The 26,625-nt window shown below is 47.6% G+C and overlaps 1 protein-coding gene across 1 annotated transcript in view; it reads right to left on the bottom strand.

The window, feature by feature from the left end:
• The window catches only part of Mapkapk2 (MAPK activated protein kinase 2), a 42,116-nt gene extending 18,178 nt beyond the window's left edge, over positions 1–23,938 (bottom strand). Inside the window, exon 1 of the mRNA XM_027417706.2 lies at positions 23,397–23,938. Within this exon, the coding sequence (XP_027273507.1) occupies positions 23,397–23,633 (237 nt within the window). The 5' untranslated portion in view covers positions 23,634–23,938. The remainder of the gene's footprint in view (positions 1–23,396) is intronic.
• Positions 23,939–26,625: the final 2,687 nt, after the last annotated feature.

The raw sequence follows: 26,625 nt of genomic DNA, 5'->3' as shown, positions 1-26,625 counted from the left end.
TCTCTGAGGAATAGGCTCTCCCTAATCTCCAACAGTGGGAAAACAGGGCAGTTGGCCAGAAACAAGAAGCAACAGTCTCCAGTCACCAAGCAATCACATGCCAGCTACTCACCCAAGAGAAATGAAAACATTAGGTTCACAAGAAAAACACCTGCCCAAGAAGACACTTGGAGCTTATTCATCAGTTCTCAAAACTGGAACAACCCAAACTGGAACACCAGCCACAGGAGACCAGATAAGCAAACTATCATCTACACAATGGAACGGGACTCAGAGCAAGAAGTAACAAAGTAACAGACTTTGTGGATGTTACCACAAAGTAACGCAACCTTGTGGATGAACCTCACACAAGAGTTCATGCACACATACACACAGGTGCACACATACACAGGTGCACACACACACACACACACACACACACACACACACACACAGGTACACACACACACACACACACACACACACACACAAGTAGAAGGGTGTGTGTGTGTCCATCTTGTAATGGGGTAAGTATTGGTATGGTTGTGAGGGGTATGGAAGGGATTTACTAGAGCAAACCCCTTTACCATTTTGTTATAAACTGCTATAGATTTACCTTTTTGATGTAGGTTTGTTATAGGGTAAATTCCCTTTACCTTAATGTTATATATATTTGAGTTGTATATGGAACCTCTGTCAAGCTTCACCAGATTAAGATATATATAGACAGGCAGACAGATAGATAGATATAAATTTTATACCCCCCCAACACACACTAGCAAATACTAGACTCCAAACCCAATGAACTCTATGAATGGATAGTAAGCTGAAAGAGGGAGAGGGTGACAAGCAACGTAGTAAATGGCTACTAGCAGAACCTAGGTGGCTGGGCAGATGGGTGCTAACCGAACCTCTGAAATGGCTCACAGTAAGAAGCTGTGGAGAGGAGAAGGAACAGCCAGTCCCCAGCACCACAGGGACGGAGGTGGCTGGGAGGTCATGGGAGGAAAGTGTAGTAATGCAATGTTAGTTTCAGCCCACAGAAAGGCCTCTCAAGGCAAGAACTGTGAACGGTCAGGCTGACCTGGTGACAGGCAACGCTGGCCAGCACAGAGTAAACGTAAGGTTGGTGTTTGGATCTTTGACGTCAACTCCTGTTCCTATGGGACCAGCTGCATCATTATGTGACTGTGGTCAGAATTAAGCCCCACCTACTCCAGCCTTGGCTGAAGGGACCCAGCTCCCAGTGAGGGGATAAGAGCACATGTGCTGTCCAGTTTTGACAACCCACTATTTATAACATCTCTAGAAGCCACTTTTCTAGATAGAAACCAAATACACAGATGCCAAGCTGAGCCTCACTCATCTCCAGCAGTTCCCACAGGCCAAAAGCAGGGAGCCTGCTGTTTCACCAACTGCTCCCCAAGAAACAGTCTAAGGTCCAAGCAGCCCTCGACCATCTGCACATGGATGCTCCACTTTGCAAATGAGCTACAGCAAAACCCGAATCACTAAGCAGAAGGCCCATCCCATAGCCCCAGTCTGTGTCTCTGTCTCTGTCTCTGTCTCTGTCTCTCTCTCTCTCTCTCTCTCTCTCTCTCTCTCTCTCTCTCTGTGTGTGTGTGTGTGTGTGTGTGTGTGTGTGTGTGTGTGTGTGTTCTGGAACAAACAGACATTATAGAAGCCAAAGAGAATTAAAGGAATACATTTTTCTGGGTGAAAAAAAAATCACTCATATTTTTGAAAGTTCAGTTTCAATAATTTTAAGATTACATCTCTGTCCCACCCCCACTCCAATGACCTAGATCATCAAAAATCTGGCTGCATAAAACAACATATGATAGACTTTGTCATGTGTTCAAAGAATGTGCTGGAAAATAGAGCAAGTAGGTTCTAAGCACTATAATTAGTTTACTGACAAGTCATTTTCACTGTTTTCTTCCCTATACAATCTAAGAGATGGCTAGCATGAGTGGACCCTATGTGTCTCCCCAGAAAAGAACAGGCCACCAGAGACCTTCTCTTGGATCTCTGGTACCTACAACTAGCCTCTTTTTCTCAATCTCGACTTTTTGGTTTCCAAGGAACCTGAATCATCTGAAGCTTCTGAACTCTAGACCTCAGAGGGACTATACATTTCAAATAAAACCATCTCACAAACCAAAACAACTTCTAGGCTGGGGTAGGGGTGAAGATGGGTAGATGAGTGGCCACTTAGAGGCTGTGGTGGTTTAAATGAGAAATGTCCCTACAGGCTCAGGTATTTCAACACTTGGTCAACAGATGGCACTGTTTCAGAGAGATTTTGGGGTAGGGAAGCCTAGCTGGAATAGAAAATAGTCACTAGGGGTCTTTGAGAGTTTAAAAGCCTCACTTGGAGTTCCTCTTCTGCATTTCAAGACTTATTCTTTTAGTTCCTGCTCCTGCTGCCATGCCTGCTGCTGCTGCCATGCCTCTGGCTTCCCATGATGGACTCTCATCCCTCTGAAACTGTAAGCCAAAATCAGCTCTCTTCCTTAAACTGCCTTTGTTTGGTCAAGGCACTTTATCATAGCAACAGCAAAGTAACTAATACAGAGGTCAAGATCCCAAAAAGGAGCCTGAAGAGCTTAGAGGAAGTCCCTGCAGTGCCTTTTGGGGGGAGGGGGAATCCTACTCCTACCCAGGAATCACTTTGTCAGTCACCAAGAAGAAACCTGAGATCCTCATCACACAGGATAGCAGGATAGCAGCTAGATCCAGATAACCACAGCTATAAGCAGGGCCATGGCAAGACTAGGGCACTGACATAAGGCTAGGTCTAAAAGAGGCAACGATGGCGCAATGTTAACTCTTTCCCAACTACAATCTCACTGCTTTCTGGCTAGAACCCTAAGTCAGTCAGTTAGAGGCACTGCCCAGATGATGATGGACAGGCAGCCACCACAGCTTTAGACTCAGCCACTACCCTGCTTCCAAACCTTCAGGGACACTACCACAACCTGGAAAAAATTAAGATTTCTGAATAAATAAAGCTCCCTCGGGGGGTAAATTTCCATCATGACCAACTCGTCTGGAAGACGTCTAAAGTCCTTCCTTCCCATCAGCAGTGATGCATGGACAGCTGATGGAGAGTCATCCACACTCTTCTCATGTATTCCGGCCTTCTCCACCCCTCAGCACACCTCTATCTCAGTGAGTAGAGTTTCCTTCCCCACAGAGAACTATGCTAGTCCTGAGGAGCCACAGCTGCTGGTCCCTGTGGATGCCTTGGTGGCTGGGATTCTGCAAGCACAACCCCAGTTGGCTGCAGTGGCTAACACTGCTCCTTCCCATAACTAAGCTGGCCTCCCCAGGCTGGCACATGTAATCAGGGCCAGCATGAGCCTTTTCTCCACCTTTGCCTCTCCCCCATTCCAGTAACTGGGGCTCTAGTTATATATGAGACCAGAAACCATGCCAAAGAGCTGAAAAATGAAGATGGCCCACCTAGTTCTTGTCAAGGACATACTAACTCCTCTGTAAAAGCTCAAAGGGGGAGAAAGTGGATTAAAAACAATGAAATCAGTAAAACAGACAGGAAACCTGGCTAAGCCTGAATCACACTGAGGCCTCCCAGCAGTGCCAGAATGCTTTCCACACACAGGGAGGATTGATTCCTATTTGTCCCGGTTATGGATTTTCTTAGAAATAACCAGACTCCCTGCAAGTTGCCCCAGACAAGCACTGAGGCTGTCAATGGACTCTGGAAGTCCCCCTCACCTAGGTTTGCTCTGGATAAAGAATCCAGTGAGGCCTTCCAGAAATTTCTCAGGGAGCCTGACATCTAGGGATCATTCATTCACCTTCAACCAATGCCACCAATGCTCTAAAAACAATTCCAAGCAAGACTCTGAAAAATACAAGAAAGGGCTGGAGAGAAGGCTTAGCAGTTAAGAGCACTGGCTACTCGTCCAGAGGATCTGGGTTCAAAGCCCAGCACACACATGGTGGCTCACAACAGTCTATAATTCCAGTCCCAAAAGGTCTGACACCCTCTTCTGGCTCCCACAGCAGTAGGTATGCATATGGTGATCAGACACACACACAGGCAAAACATCCATTTACATAAAATGAAAAAAAGTTTAATTACAGTATTGTTAAATCTTCACAAGCCTTAGTCAATCTATTCAATTTCTTTCACAATTCTGAATTTCACTATGGATAATGGACAGTTAAGTGAGTGCCTTTATCTTCTGAACTGTTGTCCAAATCCCTCGGGACAGTGAGATGGGGAGAAAACCTCCAAGTCACCTGCTTCTTCCTAGCTGTTCCCTCAAGGGTCAGGCGGGCAAGCCCGCCTAGCATTTGTAGTCAGAAAAGAATGCAGGGAGATGAAAGCAGGCTGAACCTTACTCCTCCCAGGGCCAGGATTAGCAAGCAGCTGCCTAAGGATCCCCAGCCCCTCCTTTCCCTAATTCCAAGAAGCTCCAGGCAGCCTGAGCCTCCAGCAGGAGTGTCTGCCAACTGCTCTTCAAACTGCACTTCCCAGGCTCGACAGATGTAGCTGCTATTCATTGCTTCCAGGGCAGGACAAAGCTTCCCCAGAAACAAAGCAAAAAGGCTACAGGCAGGGCCACCTTTAACAGAAGCCACCTGCTGATCCCTCTTCCACCATGCCCCCCAGAGCACGCATTCGCACACACATACATACATATACATACATACACACACACACACACACACACACACACACACACACACAAACATAGCTTTTTCAAACCTCTCCAACAGGTGCTGGCTCAGGTCAGGTGACTTTCTCTGAATCAATGGGCAGGTCTCTCAGAAAAGGAATGATTTTATTGTTACTTCTCAGATAGTATGCCATAGGATGCTAATCACTAGTCATACATTAGAGAGGCTCCTTTATGTCCAAATCACACAGTGTAACAGCTTCTGTTGGTGAGAACTTCTCAGGTCCTTTCATGTGGGAACACATCTGCAGGACTTCCCCCATCTATGTGATGTCACAGAACACTTCAGGGTTGGTGTCAGATCTTGGAGAAATGAACAGCCCCTTCTTTCGAGGTCACCCAACCCCCAGATTAGATCTTGCATCACCTGGCAATGGAGAAGAATCACCTTATTTGCATGTTTCTTCTATGAGCTTCAGCAAGAACAAAGGAACAAGTGGGTGAATGCACACACACACACACACACACACACACACACACACACACACACACACACTGCTACTCGGGTCCAGTGGCGATGGAGCTTCTACAGGGACCATTAGAAACTAGTAAGACAGACAGAACTTATACAACACTCAAAACCAGCTCTGGCTATGAATCATCTGTGCACATGCCATAGAAAATAAGGGCATGCCTCCCATGAGCCAGCTAGCTTTTTGTGTTTTTTTAATATTTATTTATTTTTATTTCATTTGCACTGGTATTTTTCCTGCATGTTGTATCTGTATGAGGGCATTGGATCCCCTGGAACTGGAGTTACACATAGTTGTGAGCTGCTATGTGGATGCTGGGAATTGAAACTGGGTCCTTTGGAAGAGCAATCAGTGCTCCTAACCACTGAGCCATCTCTCTAGCCCCAAGCCAGCTAGTTTTATTCCCTTAAGGAGCCTTCCCTACCCCTACCGTCACCAACTATCTTACAGTGTCTGTCAGAGTACCTGGGTGGCTGCTCTCAAGGTACACACCTACGTTGGAAAGCCATCAACACCATAACCATCACACATGATCTATGTGAACTCTGCCACCAGCACCCCTAACTCCAGCAGAAAAACCTGAATGGAGCAGGAGGAAGACCCACAGACCTTGACAGCAAGGGATTCCTGGGTATGCTCGCCCAACCTTCCTATCAAGAGCCAGATAAATAGTGGCACACAGACAGTGACACACATTCTGACATCACATAGATCCTCACAATCACTCAGAAATTTCATATTCAAATTACACATCTCACCTTACTCCCCAGAGAAAACTGTTAAACCTCAACTTTGGGTGGGAAAAACACAGCACCTGTACCTTGGGATGAACTTACAGAAAATAAGCCTCTGGACATCTCTGTGCCTTCTTGGGGTGTGGACTTTCTACTTGGTTCACAATGAAGCTGACCTCGAAAGGTATCTCCACTGATCTGTGTAGTTGAGCAAGTGCAAACATGAGTGTGTATACACACACACACAGAGACACACACAGACACACAGACACACACACAGACACACAGACACACACACACACACACACACACACAGACACACACACACACACACACACACACACAGACACAGACACACAGAGACACACACACACACAGACACAGACACACACACACACACACACACACAGACACACAGACACACACACACACACAGACACACACAGACACACACACACACACACAGACGCGCGCGCGCGCGCGCGCGTGCATGCGGGGGTGGGGGGAGTAGAGCACTCTCAAACACTACTCAACACACAGGAAGCCTCTCATGAGCTAGCTGCTCTTCTCTGAAAGTTCAGACAATTCCTGGCACATGCGTTTCTCAGAACACCTTTAACAGAGCTGCTGGTTGTGGTTAGTGTCTGGGCACCATCAAGAGGCCGGGGAATTCCTCTGGCTCTGTGCATCCTGGAAGGGAGGAAGCACTACGTTAGTCCTCCCTCCCGTCATCTCAGTTGTCTCTCTCTCTCTCTCTCTCTCTCTCTCTCTCTCTCTCTCTCTCTCTCTCTCTCTCTCTCTCACACACACACACACACACACACACACACACACAAAAAAAAAAAAAAAAACAACAACCCTCAGGAGGTATCACCAAGCAGTACCGCAGGAGCACTATTTAAAAATAAAAATACAGTGCTAGAGAGATGACTCAGTGGTTAAGAGCACTGGCTGCTTTTTCAGAGGACCTAGGTTCAATTCCAGCACCCATATGATAACTCAGAACCAGCCGGAATTCCAGTTCTAGGGGATCCAACACCCTCTTCTGGCCTCCCCAGGCATCAGGCTTGCACCTGCATACACATAGGCATATAAAATAATAATAATAACAACATAATAATACATAACAGAAAATACTTGCATGAGCTTTATACCTTAGAGAGATGTCTGAGTTTATTCCCACCCTACCGCTCCAAAGTCTCTTTTTGCCCACTCAGCAAAATTAGTACAGCCTGGGAGAGCCTGGACTTGAGGGAATGCTGACAGCCTTTCTCTGAAACACTTTGCTCCTCAAGCCGCCCCAGCCCAGACAGCAAAATCAAGGTCCCTGCTGGCTCCTTCTAGCACCCACCCAGACCCCTTCCCCTCTACTCTTCTCACTATAGAAAAGTCTTTGGCTCGCTCATTCCTATTGGCACTGTAGTGGGTAGGGCTATGTTAGTAGTAGCTGCTGCTGAAGGCGACGCTAAAACACTTGATTTAAAACACTTTATTGTTTAAATACCAGTTTTGCTTCTGAAGCAGACAAGCATCAAATGCTGCTTGCTAATTATCAGCTGCTAAACAGCACTTTTCTCATTGGAGCTGATGCTGGGGGTGAGGGTGCTGGGCAGAGCAAAGGGGTCCAGCCCTCCTGAGAGCCCCCGCAAAATTCCCAAAAGAACAAAGACGCAAACTATGGGGCCACTCACGCCAGACACTGCACCTTGAAAAGTTCTGGGCGCTGAGCCTGCATGTGGGAATACCAAACACCAAGCGAGCCGCATTACTTGCATTACTTGCAGCTGAGCTGGCTGAGGAGGTGGAGGTAACTAATGAGGGTGTGTGCACCCGTGCAGGCGGGATCAACCGCCACTGGTCCATCTACAGTTGCTTTGGCCTAGAGTGGTAGAAGTGGGCAGGTAAGCTCTTACATGGGCCTCAGAGGATGAACAAAACCCCAGCAAAAAGGATGGAGAGGGATGAGCACAGGGGAGGAGTCAAGAGGAAACAGAGGTGTGTCCACATGTGCAGCAGGGAGAAGGAGTAAACGCCTGGAAGAGGGGGGTGAGGAGAGCAAACCCAATTTGCTTGCTTACATTTAGGGGTATATGCTTAGGAAGTAGGGGGTCTACTGAAGGTCTCTAAACAGAAGTTATATGGGTGGCTGAGTTCCTCAAGGTCTCCGAAGGAAGCAGATGGGCACCCTTGGGAGCATATTCGAAGCATCCAGAGCAGCGTCAGCAGGAGAGGACACAGTGAGGCCAAAGGTACCTGCAGTCATTCCAACACAATCCTTCTAGAGATCCAGACCTGTGCTCAGTCTCTGAAACAGGCCTAACAGCCAAAAGTTCCTGGGAATGGTACTGCTTCTCTGCATCTCCCCAGGGCCCCTGGCTACTGAGGCTCCCTGAAAATGTGCCTGGCAGGGTCCACACCTACAGCATGCTTGACTGACTGCTGAGACTAAACACAAGGTATGAAGGGACCAGTTTTGCAATAGTCTGAAGAAGATAAGGTGCACCAAAGGATTTTTACCCAATAAACAGAATAACATGTACAGTTTCGTTGAGGAAGAATAAAGCTCCCATCACTAAAGAATTTAAAAATAGGCTAGACAGATGGGTAAGGTTGCCAGACTCGGGCAATTCTGACTTGGGAGTAAAATACACATTCCTGGTCAAGGAGGGGGATGATGTAGAACAATACTCGATGACATACCTGTACAAAAATGCTATAATAATGGCTGGCAAGATGGCTCGGCACATAAAGGCACTTGCTATGCAAGCCTTATGACCTGATGATCCCAGGAATCCATACTAAGACAGAAGAAGAGAACCAATTCCACAAGAATATCCTCTGACCTCTGATGTGTGCACTGTGGAAAATGTGCACAAAGACATACATACACTCAGTAAAAATTAACTAAAGTTTAAAAAGCAGAAAATGCTAGAATGAAACTCATCTCTGCAAGTTAAGTTTAGATTTTTAATTTTTTTTAAAAAAGATACACACCTCTGAAAACTTCCACTACAAAGTCTAGGGCTCCATAAAACACAGGACAATTGCCCAGAAAGGTTCACGTTCACATGCTACCCACACGTGATGATCAGTTTAGGTTATGGGCCATAGGCTACATGAGCATCTCCACGATGGGATGTTGCCTGAAACAAACTAAATGCTTTGAAAAGATCTTTTTCTAAGTGATTGACTTCTAGCCACCCTTCCATAAGCCCCCTCCAAGTTTCGATGAATCTGGACCAGATTGACTATCTCTATTTAGAAAATGTTCTGTGATGACAGAATGTCCTCTACTTGTACAGCATAACACAGTGGCCACTGCAGACTACTGGGCACTAAAGACGTAGGTAGGGCTTATTCAATTTCAATTTAAGTAACTACATGTGAGAACATGAGAGCTGTTCTCACATTGGCCAGAGAGGTTTCTTAGACTAGAGCCTATGCTCTCAACTATGGAATCCTGGGGTAAAAATCCTGACCCCATTCCTGCTAGTCCTCTCCAGTCTGAAGACAGAACCATTAACTCAAAGAAAACAGCAAGACCGTGGAAGCCTTGTGTTTCTAGGACCTGAAGCACTGACAGGGAACAGAGCCTGAACAAAGACTCTCATCCCAGAGAGCTTTACCTTCTTCCTGGGACCACAATTAGCACAGACAGCTTACACCTGCCCTGGGCAATCCAGCATCCTACCAGCAAGGAGCTGTCCTTCCCAAGGATGACCACACATCCCTAGAGGACTAAAGCTGGGATCTCAAAGCTGGGATGCGCTGGAATTTGGGGGCTATGCTGAAGTACAGAAAGCCAAGACAAAGAAAATTAATCTGACCAAAGAAATACAGGAAGTCAGTTAAGTTCCACGACTTTCCCAAACCTCACAAGAGTTTTCGTCATGAAAATATATCATCTCTACATTTCCAAATACAACTGGATTCCTGCCCAGCTCCAGCCCAGAGGCCAAAACCAAGCATGACCAAAACTCCACATTAACATGAGTGATCATTCTAGTTTTGATCTCTGCCTCTTACCCACGGCTTTTGCCTAAATACACAGTCCAAATCTATCTACAAAGAGGACGGTTATCTGAGTTGAGAAACAAAAGCTGCTTCAACCTTATGCAATACCACATGAACACAGACCCAAGGAGCAGGAAGAGTGCTAGGTGGGCATCAGGATCCACTTGTTCTAGTCAAACAACCCTCAACATTCAAGGAGCGACAGCAACCTTCCAAGTGTGTGTCAATAGAACGGACATGTGGAGAACTGCAGACAGGCACGTTCTCTAGAGCCTCCATTCAAGTCAGGGCTACTTCCCTCTCTAGAGACACAGCTAGCCTGCTCCAAGGACAGCCTCTTGGAGAGAAAGAAAGAAAAGTGTAGATGGGAAATGAAGTCCTAAAAAGACTACAATAAGAAAAGGACGGGTAGGTGGGGGCAGGCGGACAATAAACGATCCAAGACTACACATTTTTTTTTTAAGTTTACTGGAAGATGGGTTTTTTCCCCCTCCTTCTTACTCTATAAAAAGAAAAAAAAATGTTGCAACTTCCTTTGTCACAGCACATGCTTAGGGAAAAAAAAAAAGGAGGCCTAACCCATTGCTTCACTTTCTAAACTGCACTAACGGACAGATCTTCCTTTCCCAGCCCTGCCCTCTCTTCCACAGGAAGCCAGAAGCAGAGGTGACCAGGGCTGGGCACTGCTGTCTGCCTCTACCTAAGTGCTAAACACAATTAATGATGATGTGGAGTACTCTGAGGCTCAGGGAGGAGAAAAAAAAAAAAAAGCATTGCAGCAACTTCGGCCCCACACTCCTCACCGGCTTCTACTCCTCTCCAGCTCTTTAGAACAAGTCAATGAAGAGAAATATTTTCTCCTTAGTCAACAAAAGGGAGTAGCCCTCAGGCCCACCCACTTTCTACAGATATAGTTTTGCCTGTATCCTCCAGATTGTCTCAGGTGTGTGTCCATTTAGTCTCCTGGGCTGCACCAGGCATCGAGAACCCACCTCTACCTGCCCTGTCTTGGGGAGCCCACCCATGTGCCTCTGTATGCTTTACTTTCTCTGCTACTTACATAGCAGTAGCTCCCTGAGCCTTTCCACTGATAAAATAAAACTAAGTGTCAAACCAAAGGAGGATCTAGATTATAGTGCAGACCAGAGGACCCAAGCTTGTTTTCATTTATTTTATACACTCTGTATAAAACTGTACGCTCAAGCCAGGCGTTAGTGGCACACACCAGATCTCTGTGAGTTTGAGGTCAGCCTGGTCTACAGAGCGGGTTCCAGGACAGCCTCCAAAGCAATACAGAGAAACCCTGTCTTGGAAAACATACATACACACATACGTACGTACGTACATACATAAAGTGGAAGCTCCAGGCTGGGGTGGTGGTGGCACACGCCTTTAATTCCAGCACTCAGAAGGCAGAAGGAGGTGAATCTCTGAGTTGAAGGCCAGCTTGGTCTACAGAGCCAGTTCCAGGATGGCCAGGGCTACACAGAGAAAACCCTGTCCCAAAAAACAATAACGGAAAAAAAAAAAAAAAACCCTGTAAGTTCCTAAAGACAAGGTCTACTAACTATTCTTACCATTGTAGCAATTTGTACAAAAAAGTCATTTCATAAATAATAAAAATTAAACATTAGTTGCTAGGTCACCTATGTTCTGAATTATAATGGGACCATGGAAGAACTACTCAGAGACACTACAGTGAACTACAAAAAGACCAGGCTTAGAGTTAGACATTATCAGAACCCAGCAGGGAATCCCACCATCCATAGAAGTAGAAGAGGATTTATCAGGCAGGAGAAATAGCCAAGGCCAGAAGCTACAGATGACAAAAGGTCAGCTGGAGCTATATAGTGAAACCCTGTCTCAAAACAGAGAAGAAAAAAACAAAGTCAGGCATTTTCATCATCTACAGCTTCTGGCCTTGACTACTCCTTCTGCCTGATATACATACCTCTTCTACCAAGTGTGTCTGAGGTTCCCCCATGAGACACCATTCCTAACCTGCCAAAGAAAACTAACACCCCCCCCACACACACACACACACAGAGGGGGCAGGGTACACAGGAAACAGAGGCTGACTCCTGGCATTTCAGAGCCTCTTCCCTTCTTATTTTCTCCTTTGTACCTATTACTATCTGACAAACTGTATCATTTAGTTACTATGTTCTGTCTTCCCCTCCAGGAACATAAGCCCTCTACAGATGACATTGGGTTTTGTCTGTTTTATAAGCTGATATGTCCCCAGAACCTAAAATAATGCTTAGCACTCAGTGTTCAATAACTGCTAATGAAATAACTATTCTGAACATGTTTCCTCTTCTGTAGAAAACAAACTTTGACTTTGCAGTACCACTGCAAGGACCATCAAGGGTGCACACAGCATCAGTTGCATGCTGCATCCATCACACCTGTTCCATAAGCTCGTGTGATTAATCCAAGACACCTGAGAGCAGCTGAGCTTCCAACAGAGGTATGAATGACAGAAGGATGCTGTATGAATGAAAGCCAGCATGTGGCTCTACAAAAGTCATTCTTGACACTGCTAATTTTTTTATTACTTGCATCTTAAGGAGGTGGGGGTAAGACACTCACATGCCACAACACACATGTGGGTCCTGAGAATTGAACTCAGGTCAAGGTTGGCAGCTGGGTACCCACCCAGTGAGCCATCTTACCAAACCTAATTAATTGCCTTGAGTAGCAAGTCATTCTGGATCTGGGTGGGTAGGGGACAGAAGAAGGCAAACCCTGCTTAGAAATGCAGGGTCTAGCCCACACTGCTAAAACAACAAGAATAAATAAATAACTATTCAAGCCTCTGACTTCCTCTCACCTCACCCAGCAGAGACCTGAGGGGGTGTAAACCCCAGGGGATGACAGCTACTACTTTTCCATCCCAGGCTAATCCAGCCATCTGGGTGCCCTGATGGCCAGTCAGCAGGGAAGACAGGAGGCATGGTGGGGGAAAACAAACATTTACAAACATTGGGCGAGTGAATAAACATACTGCAGCCAAGAGGAGGATAAAATAGCACTGGCCTGGTAGAGAACGCTCCTGTATAGCTCTTTCCCCAACCCAGGTGACCACTTCTTTCCCAGCATCAAGTTATGTTCCCCGCAAGGGAAAACTGAAGGAAAGCCATTCACTGCACAAGCCTTGCTCATCAAGTCTGACCCTTCTGATTTACAAAGAGGGAAATCCAAACATGGCCTAGGGCTTGCTCAGGGCCTCAATGGTAGGGCTGGAAACCAGGTTGCTTGGGTTCTCTTTCCTATGCAAGCTGCTGGACATGAGAAATAAGTGGCCCCATGAGACCGAGAGCTCTGACCTCAGACCCGGCAATCTGATGCTCAACACTGTTCTGTCTTGCAACATATAGACACGAGGCCAGCAGACAGAAACGCCTGCCTGCATCTATGTCCGCTGTAGGTCTAGAGCCAGCCAAGAACTGGAGGAGAATTGACACACTTCATATGCATGACAGGAGGGTCTCCTTCTCAGAGAGGAAAGTGGGGCCCTAGAGCAGGGAAAAGAGGGAGAGAGGAAAGTGGGGGCCCTAGAGCAGGGAGAGGAAAGTGGGGGACCCTGGAACAGGAAGAGGAAAAGGAGAAGCACTAATTCTTATAATTCTCACGTTAAGACTGAGAATTCCATTAACTGAAACACTCAGAAGATCTGAGTGAATGGAGGAAAACACCCAGAAGATTCCTCTGGAGCAGCTGCCGGGAGGCAGGGCAGGGACAAACACTGACAGGGAAAGCCTTTACTATGCCCCTAGCTAAACCCCAGAGCCCAGCCAGTACTGAGTGCTACGATGCATCCAATCCTGAATTCTGTTTTTAATGAGTGCATCAAGTCACTATGTTCACATAAGAGGGCATGGTTGGTGAGGGGGTCTGTAGGGAAAGATATTTGCTGACAAACCTGATGATTTGAGTTCAACCCAAGGAACCCACAAGGTGGAAGGAGAGACCCGCCTTACACACACACCTGCATGAACATACACAAAATAAATAATACGTAAATCATATATTTTACAAAATTTTTTAAAAGGAAAAAGATGATACAAGAAAAAAATGTACGTTTCCAAGTAATTAACCATCTAGTCTAATATTGAACCAAATATGTTGCATACAGAGAAATGCACTTAAGATGTGAAGTAACAGGGCAGGGAAGGGTTTCTTCAGTTTGACAGGTACATTTTTTTCTACTTCTTTTTTGGGGGAGAAAGGGACAAGAAAGAATTCTAGGTATTAAACCAGGGCCCTTGGCATACATGCTAAGCACATGCTCTGCTACCGAGCTACACCTCAGCTTCAGGGCTCATTGTGCCTGAAAGACTTCAGGAAAGAACAGCCTTTGTGGGGACAGAAAAAGTTGATAGAGTTAGAATGGGAAAGAGGGGGACAAACAAGACAGAGAGATGGATGCAAATGAATGAAGAAAAAAATGTAAACATTCCAACATGGGGGGGTCACAACCAGACCTGGGAGGTATCTGGCTAAATCTCTATAATTAGCAGGCAGAAGAGACCAAATGGTGAAGCTTTGGGATCAGGGCTGGGCTTCAGGCAAACTGATCCCCAGAGCACACCAAGGAGCTGAAGGGAAAGACCTCCATTCCACTGCTGAATATCTAGTGACTGTTCCCACACTCCTCATCGTCTCTTTATTGCCTTCCTTTTCTAACTACACCTCAACTCCATCTCATTTTCTTTCAAAGAATCTGGGCCCTGGTAATCAAGTCCGTGATGTGAGGAGAGTGTGAAACCAGGAGAGCGCTGCTGCCACTCCTAACAGCACAGAGGAAGGAGAGGAGATGGGATGGGATGAACATCCCTGACCAGCTCAGCGAGACAGCACGGATGCTCATGAGCCTGTAGTCTGAGAAGAGGACACCACAAAGTTTCCATAGGAAGAAGCATTAACAAAAAGGTTAAGACACAGTGTGCTCCCTCACTGTGGCCTTTGGCCTGGCAGTGGCCTAGCTGCCAGTAGAGAGGAGGAAAAAGGCATGAGATAGCCCCTTGCTAGCCTAGCCTCTCCAACGCCAGGGCATGAGTGGTCTCCACTAGTCTTCCCACATTCCTAGGATGCTCTGAGTTCCTTCCACTCATGGTCCTGTCCATCCTCCACTCCCCCACAGCACACTCTGAGCTCCATAGAAGCCAACCGTGGCAAGCAATGGGCAGACTCCTCCTTCAGTGTCTTCCCTCCCCAGCTCCTGCAGAGTCTACCCCTTAAAAATCTACCAGCTTTCTCCTAAGAATTAGAGGCCAAAGAAGAAGGCTTCCATGGGAATCCAGAGAGAAGGCATGCTATTCTGAGGACTGGGGCCCCTTCTGTCACAGTTAAAAATAAACTCTCAGCAACTACATCTAACTCCTCCCGTCTAGAGGCCAATGGGCCATGGTTGATAAACTGTTCCCTGAAGAAGTCAGTGAAACATGGTCTAGGTAGTTAACTGCAAGGAGGCAGAGGACTCCCCAAGTCCTACCTCTTGGCTCCTATCATTCATCCCCCGAAAACCCGCTTCCAAATACACCTTAATTCCAGGAAACAGACATAGAACATGGACCTGAGCCATGACTTGTATCAACACCTGTCCAGGGACTGAAACACTCAGACAGGCGTGAAGGTGCTATCCTGTGTGGTGTCTCCAGCTAAGAGCCATTTGACCTGCACAGCTTCCTCATCTTCCCCCACAGTATCCTCAGCAGTTAGGGAGAGGATACACCTCGATGGACACAGTCAATGCCTCTGCCACTGCAGTGAGAGGGTAAAAGGCCTTCTGTTCTCTGTTCCCTTCCTAGGTGTCTGAGCTAGGGGGCCCTGAAGGGCCTTGGCCCAACTCAGCAAGGAGGTACTCAGAAAGCCAGGGCCTAGTTACTCCTGGAAGTCAATATAATGAGGTCATACTTCAGGATGTGGTAACATGAAGCCCACACTGTGGGGTGGAGAGTGTAACTTAGGAATAGCCCAAGAGGACAAAGAGGCAGCACACTCAGTCCCAGGCCAGGGTAGGCACTGGGGACAGATTCATACCCACTGGTAAGAGCTAAGCAGCAGCAGAGTTAGAACAAGCATAGCAGAAGGCCCAACCATCTGAAAACTTGCTCACCTTCCTCTGTCTCGCCCTCTCCTGCCTGAAAAATGAGCAGGACAGCATCTCAGAGCCATTGACCAAGTGAATCGAGATGCCTGGAGAAGCCACAGCCAGGGCTCATCACTTAGCACTCAAGACAGAGATTTGGCCCGAACTAACCTCCAAGCTCAGGCTGGAAGGGAAAAGGGCACAGAAGGAGGACACCGGTGGAAAGTCAGATAAACATTTCAGTGTGGCAAGAGGACCTGGGACAGACACGAGGGCCTGGCTCTGAAGAGAAAAGTGCACCAGTGGCGAGTTTATTTTTAGACACTAGGACGGAGGGGCTATGTATCAGTTCTGGGCCCAAGGCAGGAAGCCAGGCTGTAAATGGCCAGTATGGTCTGGGATGTTCCTAATAACATGGATAATCACAATACCAGTGAAGGGACCAACTCAATCGCCTGCCACAAAGAACAGGGAGGGTAAGGAGCTCCAAGAAAAGAAGCAGGAGTCAGTACAAGCATAGCCGGTAAGGCTCCTCTGTGTTCCCTCTCTTCCCTGGGACAAAAGATATGTCACCTTTGTTTCAGAGTCAGAGGAAGACTCATCTTGGAGCTAAACAAGAAGGAAGGCATTAACAGCACAGCTCCCTCCTGTCTGCTCAGGCAGAAGCATCTAGGGATGGCCACAGAGCTGCCACCTGCACTCACCACTCTCACCTCCAGATGAGTTCAACTGGCACTAGTAGCGAGAGGCCTGAAGACATCCCTCAAGAGTAAGATGCCCTTTCAAATGACCCCCTCTGGAGAGCTCAAGTTCCCAGTGGAATAAATATGTAGCTTTTCTCATCTTGAAGGAGAACATCCCATAGGAACAGAGGGTGACCTTGAGGTCATGTTCTAGGCCCCACCACCTCCCAGCTGGCATGTGGAGATGTTTACGACACCACAGAATAAAGTCTCCAAGAACATGACAAAGCCCAACCTCACGATCACTCCTCTTCCAGAGAAAATCAGGCCAGCCTAGCACACGAGGTCCCCCATGCATGCTGAACCACTGCTCTTGCCTGGCACAGACAGGAAAGGCAATCTCCTCCAGATGTACACCCTCCACTGTCTTTCTTGAGCTGCAGCCCTCTCTGAGGGTCAGTGAACCCACACAGAAATCCTAACATCCTCATCGACTGTGGGAGCTAGTCCCCATCTTCAGGCTCAGAACAACCCCTTGCCCATAACCGAAACTGCAAGGATTAAAAGGCACTCCTTTGAGTGAATGAAGTGAATGGCAATGGCTAGTTAACACTAACATTGTGGCTACAATTCAGCCATACTAACCCCCAAGTCAGATGCCCCAATGTAGGGCACAGTCTTTACAGCCAATCACAGTGGCCTCCAAATGCCCCTCTGACTTCAAATGGCAAAGAGTCTGGGGGAAGGAAAACAAGGGAGCCCCCATCTCTACCTTGTACTGCCACTCACTAAGATTCTTCTAATTTCAAGGCAAGAGCAGATGTAGCCCATCCTCTCTGCTGAAATACTTTTTAAGGTTTCACATGGGTGAGAGCAGCTGTCAGTAAAGATTGTTAGTTGGCTGGACACATTACACCCATCGAATTGGCATCCACATCAGCTCAGGAGCTGCTGGCCATTCAACACGTAGCTAGTCAGCAAGGATCTCTCTTGCCCTTGGCCTCTGGCCTCCTGCATGACCTCTTCTACCACCCCACACTACCAGCATTTGCCTAGTGATGGCTAGAGGCCAACTCTCAGATACAGGCAGCTGGACACCAGAAGGTGAACGACCTACTCAAAGTCACACAATGAGTAAGGCATAAAACCTAGACCATCTGAGAGTTTAGGGTTGTTTTTGTTGTTGTTACTGTCCAGTTTTGATTTTTTTTAACTTTCTTATCTAGCATATAACCCCTGAAAACAGGCTCATATCTGTTTATTCATATTTGAATTTATGTATGAACTTACATACCTCAAAATATAAACTGTCAGTCTTAAAGATCCTAAGGATTATCAGTCCTAATGATTAGACAAGACAGTCTTACTGGTACACGCCATCTCTAGCTCTTCTGGCATGGCCCTCTTTGCTTACCAAAGCCCCCATTTACAAGGGGAGCTATGTGAAAAGCTACCTGTGAGGAGACCAGGAACCTGAGTTTGAGGATGGCAGGGTCTTCAGTATCAGCACCACTCCCTGCTGGTCACCAGACGGTCTAAGAAAACCACACCAAGAGCAGGTTCCACTGCATATGGCTCTGTTGCCCACAAGCAATCAAGACGTTGGGACAAACCACTGAACTTTTCTGCAGCAGCCTCTTCCTCAATGGAGTGGAGAAGGTGACAAAGATGACCAAGGAGAGTCCATTATTATTCAACAATCAAAAGGAGTTGTAGTCCTTACAAATAACTCTGCTCTGTCCACTCACCTCCATCCAAGGCACAGAACCATACAAAAGGCATGGGGGTGGAGGGAGTAGGGGGGAGGATAAGACCTCAACATGACCTTTCAGAGGGTATGAAGCACAGAGGAGGCCAGCCAGTTGTGGGAGAGCCTACTCAGCCCAAGGTGCTGACACCTGCCCACCTTAGCTGGCATGTCCTCTGACACAGACCCCTCACATCTTGGTTCCTATAGGTAACAGGAACTTGACTCGGCCTCCAGACCCAGGATTTGGTACCTGCTTCCATTCTCACATCTGTTCCACTGATAACACCCCAACTCCTCGGCTTTACAACCAGAGATACCCATGCCTTCATCCTCCTCCAAAAATAGCACTTTGTTTCCCAGACACCCTCCAATATGTGGCTACAAGTGCCTACAATGGTTTTTCTTCCCTCCTCCTTTCAGCTACCCAACCATATTTTATTTAAGTATTTGATTTTATTTTATGTGCATACATGCTTTGCCTGCATATGTATGCATGTGAATGTGTCAGAACTCCCTGGAGCTGGAGTTACAGACAATGGTGAGCTGCCATGTGGGTGCTGGGAATAGAACCCGGATACCTCTGGAGGAGTAGACAGTGCTCCTAACTACTGAGCCATCTTTCCAGCCTACACAACCATATTTTAACTAGAGAGTTTTCAAATTCTGTGAAAGTACAGAATTCACAAATAAAAAAAGACCATGAACTAACCCACTTCTAATCCTGCATCAGAGATGCACAGAGTCCTGCTTCAGTAGCAAGAGGTCATGACCACACCAGGACGGCATGCCTGGAGTCTTCCTCCAGAAGTGGGAAGTGTCCTCTGAAGGCAGAAATTTGACTCTTCCATCCAAAAGTCCACAAACCCCAACTTCAATGCCTACCCTTTCTTTATAACATCCACCAGCCCCACCCCACCCCCCCCAAAAAAAAAACCTACTTTAAAGCAGACTTGCCCCCAAGACGGGTAAGTTCAGTTCTGATCTTCTGGCCCTGCTGCTCCTAACCTACTTGGTTTCCTGCTCTTCCCCTCAAACCCACTCGTTCCTCAGAGGCCCAGCAAGGTCCCACTGCCATAGCCAAAGCTTCCCTTGGTGTCATCAATCCTCACAGATGTCCCTCTTTCAGAACCCTCTATTCCTGATCACACTATTTAGCCCCCAGGCCAGAAAAGTCCAGGAGACTTCTCTGCAAGGATGGCAGAGATGGATCTTGTTGGCATCCAAACTGTGGCTGCCAGCTGCACTTTTCATTTGGTTTGATGCCTTCATGTTGGCTGCGTTTAATTAACAGCCATATACTAACAGTGACTACCTATTTGACAATGCTGCCCTAGATTACATTTGTTAAACTTGCCTTCTCCAAATAGATTTCTTGACCCCCAATATTTTACAGGACACTAACGCCACTATCCTCTACCCTAATAAACACATGGTAAATGTTCCACAAACTGTCAACTACCTGGAACCAAACTGGATGGCATGATTATGAGACTTTCCTCATCTCATGTTTCCATCCAGCAAACGTCAAACAAAGATACTGCCCCCTGCCAGCCACACTATCAGTCATCTCTCCAGTGAGGACACAGAATGAGGACATTGCCTGTACAGGGGGGCAGGGCGGGTGAAAGTGCTGGTGTTGCCCTTCAACAATGTCCAGGCCAACTGTGAGAGGTTCTAATCTCCTCATCATGATACCAAAAGCAGCTACATCACTGTGGCAATTAAATGACCTAGTGAGGGAGGCACGCCGGAGAAAGGAAGGGAAGAACGGCAGTACCTTGCTTCCTCTAGTCTACGCAATGGAAAGATAAACAGAGATAAGTTATGACAACATTCCCTATTTTGTAAAGCAATAACATGCTTCACCTAATCAGCAATGAACAGCAGAGTGGGACAACAGTACAGGCTTTAATTAAATTTGTTCACCTAATACCTAAGCGTCACCATGATACAGTGAAGCTGAATGCAGCCAAGTGAACCACGGGGAATACAGCCAACTCATACACAAATGGAATGAGGCTCCGTGTACCTACCAAAGAAATTACAGAATCTCCAAAGGATAATAAATAGGATCTCTACCACAAACTCCCTAACTGGGGAGGGGGTTCATTATCCAAAACTCATGGAGCTGCTTGGATGGTTTAGAAACTGCCTCTCCAACTTTAGTAGTTGCGGCTGGAAGGTGGCAAATACCCACCAGTGTCCTCTGGCCAATGAATGGACCAATAGGTCAGGCTCAAGGCACTCTGAAACAGCAACCAGCTGCATGACTGTCAATACCTCTATAGTTACAAGTAGGGAGGGGCCTGAGACTAGCAAACAGAAGGACTGAGTTCGGTCCCTGCCTCCATCAAGTGAATGGCAAGAGTTACCACTTACCTTGGGCAAGTCATGCCTTCATTCTGGGCCTTGGTTTTCTCATCTACAAAATGAATGTGTTGGATGGGGATACCCTCTCAACTGGCTTCTAACTGACTGGAAGTGCATGCATGACTCAGAGGCTAGCAAGGAGGGATGATGAAGCAGGGTGGCAGCACCCACCAAAGGCATCTAAACACCAGCTTTCCAAAGGGGATAAAGAAAAGCAGCAGGACCAGTTGGGTTCTTTATTTATTTGTTTTTACTTTATGTGTATGGGTGTTTCACTTGCAGGTATGTGTGCAGCAAACATATAAACATGAGCACAGAAGCCAGACGAGGTGTCTGAATCCCTGGAACTGGAGTTACAGTTCTCTGTAAGAGCAACAAATGCTCCTCCTAACTGCTAAGCCATCTCTGGATCATTCTTAAAGCTCTGGTTTTACTTACTAGCATGAACCTATGAGCAGCCTTTATTTCCCATCATATCTTAGGGCTACAAGACAGCAGCCTTCCAAAACCCCATGAGAGCCAGGCTGCTTGGCTACACTATGCCCTGAGTCCCTTGCCATGGGGCTCAGGACACTACAGAGCACAGGTCTCATCTTATCAATCCAAAGGGTCACCAACACAGCCTGTTCCACTATATCCTCTTCCCTTGCTGTCCCATAAAAGGCTCCTTGTTTTGACATTGTTTCACTACTCAGCACCTAAAGTTTTTAAAGTATAAACTGTAGAAATCTCTGTGGTGCCTGTCACTGAAATGGGATTTCTTTTAACCAGATTCCCCAGGGTTGTGATTATGACTTAGTCAATATTTGGGTAGGAACATGCTGGTGACTGCTGTGCTGACATTCTCCAAACATCTTGGCTCTCCTTCCTTCCTCTATTATTAAATCTTAACACATAGATGTATGAGAAATCTGCAATTTAACAGTTGAGTCAGCTTCTAAGATCCAGGAGCAGGCTGCCTGTCAAAACAGACTCCAACTTCAATCTTCACCCACTTCTGACTACAGAAGGATAAGCACAAGGATTGTTTAATATGCTGCTAGGGGTTTTCTTTTCAAAACTATTCAAAGGAGGAAAAAATACACAAACTTCTCTTTGTTAATTATACCAGAAATCTTAAGTGACAGCCTAGGATAGTGTGTGTGTTTAAGCAGAACAGGAAGGGAGAAGGGGGTTTGTTGTGAAGTCCTTATATTGTGTTCCAACTATCCAGGAGAATGAACAGCCAGAGTACCCCAGTCTGCTGATCCGTAAAGGCAGATGGCATCTCAGAGGAGGGAGAAATCTTTCTGGGAAAGAACATCTGTCACTTCCTCAACAATACAGTTAGCTGTGGTCAAACTGTGCACTCACCTCCAGTCCCCAAGGTCAGAGCCACATCATCCCAATCAAGTCCTTTCCTCACTTAGCTACTAATACGGATGGAAAGGGAAGTGAAAAGTACAATTATTGCAGTATCCAAGGCAGGGTAAGAGTCCCTCCCCTACACTCAACACCAAGCAACAACCAAGATCCTGCAGCAAGAGCTTATAGAAGGGGAAAAAAAAAAAAAACTGATGCTGAGGATGAAAATAGCAAAAACATTATCACAGAAATTAGACTTATTTGCCCCCTACAAAGTACCGGGGTTTTAGTCCCGTTGATGGTATATGACAACAGTCTCACCCGCAACTCATGTGTAATATATAATAACTGAAACAAAGCAAGCTGTGTGGGCTGAAGGGGAAGAGAAAAATATAACACAGGAAGTAGTTCGCTCCTCCAATCATTGAGACACCCCAGGGGAAAGAAACCTGACAAGTGACCTTTAGAGATATGGCGTAACTTGAAACCCTTGGGAGAAGAAAACTTTGTAGTGACCCTGAATGACAGACTAACACTTCACTGGGACCTTTTGAAATCCCCATTCCCCACTACCAAAGAAACAGAGACACAAAGACACAGAAAGAAACGGATCCACCTAGAGAGATGAGTGGCTTTCCCAAACACAAGAACAGGGTTTCCTGCCTTGAAGTTGCCAGCTACCAGGACCAAAGTAGGCTTGCAGAACTAGCACTGGGCCGAGCCTGGCTTACGCATGAGGTTTCCCACAGTGCATGGAGCAATGGAAACCGCGCGGCGGAGCCTGCGGGGCAGCGCAGGCCAGACGCTGGCGGTTCCAGACAATCGCGGGGCACGGAGGCGGGGTCCCCAGTCTCCAGCGCCGCGCCGACGCGCCCCACCACTGCGCGCCGACCTCGCGAGGCCGGGGAGAGCGAAGTCACTTTCCGGCTCCCAAATAAGGAGCAGGGTTAAGTAAACCTCAGAGAGCGAACTTCTCCAAACCGACCGACCAACCAGCTCAATGAGTAAAGGGCCTTTTGTGCCCGCAGAAAGGAAGGAGGGAGGGAGAGGGGATGGGGCCGCCGTGTCCTCGGCTCCGGGCGAAGAGAGAAGAGGCCGTCCGGGACCCAAGCGTGACCACGGGCTGGATCCCACTCACACCCCAACATGGCAGTCCCCGGGAGTCCTCTCGGGTCCCGGCCACTCGCGGGGTGACCGGAAGCTGCCCCGGATCCCATTGCGCTCCACGGCGGCCCGGACTTACCTTCAGGGCGAATTTTTGCTGGGTTCTCTTGTCGAAGATCCGCAGCACCTTCCCATTGATGCCCAGGCCCAGCACCTGGCTGGTGACCTTGTAGTCATCGGTGATTGCGTTCTTTCGGATCTGCAGGCCCGACTTGACGTGGAACTGGGGGAACGGCGGCGGCGGCTGGGCCGGGGCGGGAGGCGGCGGGCTGGGGAACGGCGCCGGCGGAGTCTGGCCGGGAGAGCCGGACAGCATGGTGCCCGGGGACTCGCGCGCAGAGGCGGGGGCCGCGGCCGCCCCCTCCTCCGGCTCGGGCCCGGGTCCCCGCCACGCCCCGCCCGGCGGCGAAGTTTGCTCCGGGCTGGAGCCGGCTGCCCCGCCCCGGCCCGGCTCCAGGCTCGGCGGGTCGCGGGGCCCCGTGGGTCCCGCTGTGCGCCGCGGGCGCCCACCAGCCCTGCTCCCTCCCCCCGGAGACGAGCGCTCCGGGGAACGCGGGACGGCGGGGCCCGGCCGGGGGGGAAATCGCCGCGCCGAGAAGTAGCAGCCCCGGGGGCGGCGGCCGCGTCACAGGCTGCTCGGCGTCCTGGGCTAGTCCTTAAAGGGGAGGATCGAGGGTGGGGCTTGGGGGAGGCGTGGGCATGGGGGAGGGGTGGGCCTTAAAGGGGAGGATGTCCAGCGGCGGGAGAGCAGAGGGACCTAGTTGGCAGGGACTGCGAGCTGGCCCAGGTCAGGGAGAGACCACCGAGAAATCCTAGTTCTTAACCAGGGCCTGGCAAAGGGAACGGCGAGGGCAAAAGAAAAGCGACTGGATAATTCAAACAAAATCTGTAGTTCTCCAGCTGCTGGAATCTAGAAGATAGGTCATCGGAGAATTTGGAGAGGATGTGTATTTTGAAAGAAACGAATGGCTGATAAAAATCTGCCTACGTGGCCCCTAGGATATGTGGGGTACTGGGGCAGCGATAGGGTTACCGAGGCTATTCATCAGGTGTCAGGCAATAGTAACGATTTCCTTAACATTCCTGTGCCTTTTACATTTTTTTTCTCATGGGTTTACTGTTTTTCATTAAAAATGCATTGCTGTGCAATCATGAACAATTCAGTTATTGTGCTTTGAGCATATTTTTAATGTAAATCCAAGATGGGAAAAAGATGGGGCACTGTGGACCCCTGTAATCCCTGCTATGCACAGAAAGCTGAAGCAGAAGGATGACAAGTCAGAGGGTCAGCCTGAGCAACAAAGGCACAGTATCGCAAAACACCCACAAATCACCGTGCCTCTCCAGTATATACCTTTTCATTGTTTCTGAATTCATGGAGCTAACATAGCAAGGGGGAAGGGCAGGAGACTGGTTCTAGGGTTGGGGGAATTTATCCCTGAGGCTACAAACAGTAAGAAGTATTTCTGAAGCAACCTAGTTCTAGTACAAGTTTCTGAGGAAAAGGGGCCTCACTGGCCCATAGTGTAGCTGAGATCCACAAGGGTTTGACTGTTAGAGTGGTTGAGAAATGAAATGAAGGAACAAAATAGCTACACAGTTCCAGTTTACTTACAGATACAGACAAATTAGAGATGGAGCCTGACCTATGGCCACAGACAGTCTCTAATGTGTTCCAAGAAAACTCTGGAGATGAGGCAGTATCCTGAGAAAAGGGTCTTGGAGACATAGCCTAGGAGAGTAAGGCTCTTTTGCTAGTGTCTACTCCCTGTTCAGATTTTCAGAAGACGCTTGTCCCAAGGAAGGCAGAGATGAAAAAGTGAAGGACTGTAGTCACCCTTTCAGGATCCAGCAAAACTCACTGTGGAACAAGGAGACAACTGGTCCCCTTTCAAGTAGCACTTTCTTCAGTACTGTGTTCAATGCTCTGTGCTCAGCCCTGTGATGACAGATGGTGATAATCCTAGTCCAGCTGGGAAGACACAGTAGTTGGGTCAGCAGTGTGACAGAGGTAGGACTGGGGAGAGAAGGTGGATTAACTCACTTCCATCTGCAACTGGATAGCTTCCTTCTACCCTAAAGATGGAGTTAGGCGATTCTGGGTTTCCCTGACTTTTTAAAGGCACTGCTTGAAGCCATGAAGATGCAGGGACAGAGAAAGGAATACCAAGATAAGGAGGAGGAAGTCCTCAGTGGCTCAGATATAAGACACTCCCATCCTGACTGCCCCTGCTCTGTGTTGCTCCACACCCCACAGGGCAGACTGGGGTCTCCAAAACTTCTTGGCAGCATTCAGCTGTCACCTGGTTCTTTCCACAAAGCTGGAAAGAGAATGAGCTATTCAGAGGCAGCAAGGCACTGTGGGAAACTACGCAATAGAAACCAGCAGGGTTCAATTATCCTAGTAAAGTACCTTAAGCATCTCTAACTGGAAAGATGAGAAAAATCCTGACATTTCCATTCATAGCTGAGTAACAATTAAATGAGATGGCATCTATGATAACTCTTCATAACACATACAGCATCGGTTCTCATGGGATATTATACACCACCATTCCTCAAGCTTTGCTTTCTTGCTCCTTGCTCTGTTTCCACTGCCTAGTGACCTGCTCCTGATGTTGAGCTGCCTTCCCCGTGTAAGGGGAATTCTGGGAAGATGCCTAACCCTGAGATCCTGGGAATAATGGATCACAGAAACCCAGTGGGGGCGTTTCTTCTGGAGTTACAAAGGCCAGGTGGACTTAGGGAACACAGAGGACAACCAAGACACATACTCCACATACACACCCCAAAAGTACACTCATGTGAACACAGCTCAAAAGGACAAGACATCTGGCATGGAGCAGTATAAATGAGTAACCAATGAATAGCTGGGTGGTAGGATGAGCCACACGAGAAGGCACTCTACAAGAGACCTGGAGCCTTCGATTCTAACACTGGCTAGCCATGTGACCTCACAAAAGTCCCTTGCCCCTCAGTTCCTTCTTTCCTGTCAAAAAAAAAAAAAAATAGTGGAAATAACATCTGCTTTACCCACATTGTACAGATGTTCTAAGCCCAAAGTCCTGCTTGTCAACCACCAAGCTTTCAGCCATCTGTAGTGGGCTACTTAAGCAAGAGTTGTTAAGGATGTGTAAAAGCAATTCAAAAGTTGGAAGTCAGGCTCTGGCTGTATTTCAGTAATAGACTATATGCTTATTGTGTGCAAAGCCCTGGGTACGAGCCCTAGCAAAGCATTACAAAAACATTGTTGCTGGGAGTCTAGTACAAAAAGTGTGATTTGTATTGACATGCAGATGCATATATCA

This window comes from Cricetulus griseus, chromosome 5 (genome assembly GCF_003668045.3).
Source record: "Cricetulus griseus strain 17A/GY chromosome 5, alternate assembly CriGri-PICRH-1.0, whole genome shotgun sequence".
Classification (NCBI taxonomy): Eukaryota; Metazoa; Chordata; class Mammalia; order Rodentia; family Cricetidae; genus Cricetulus; species Cricetulus griseus.
The sequence above is the reverse complement of the archived record's forward strand: the minus strand, read 5'-3'. Positions and strand labels throughout refer to the sequence as shown.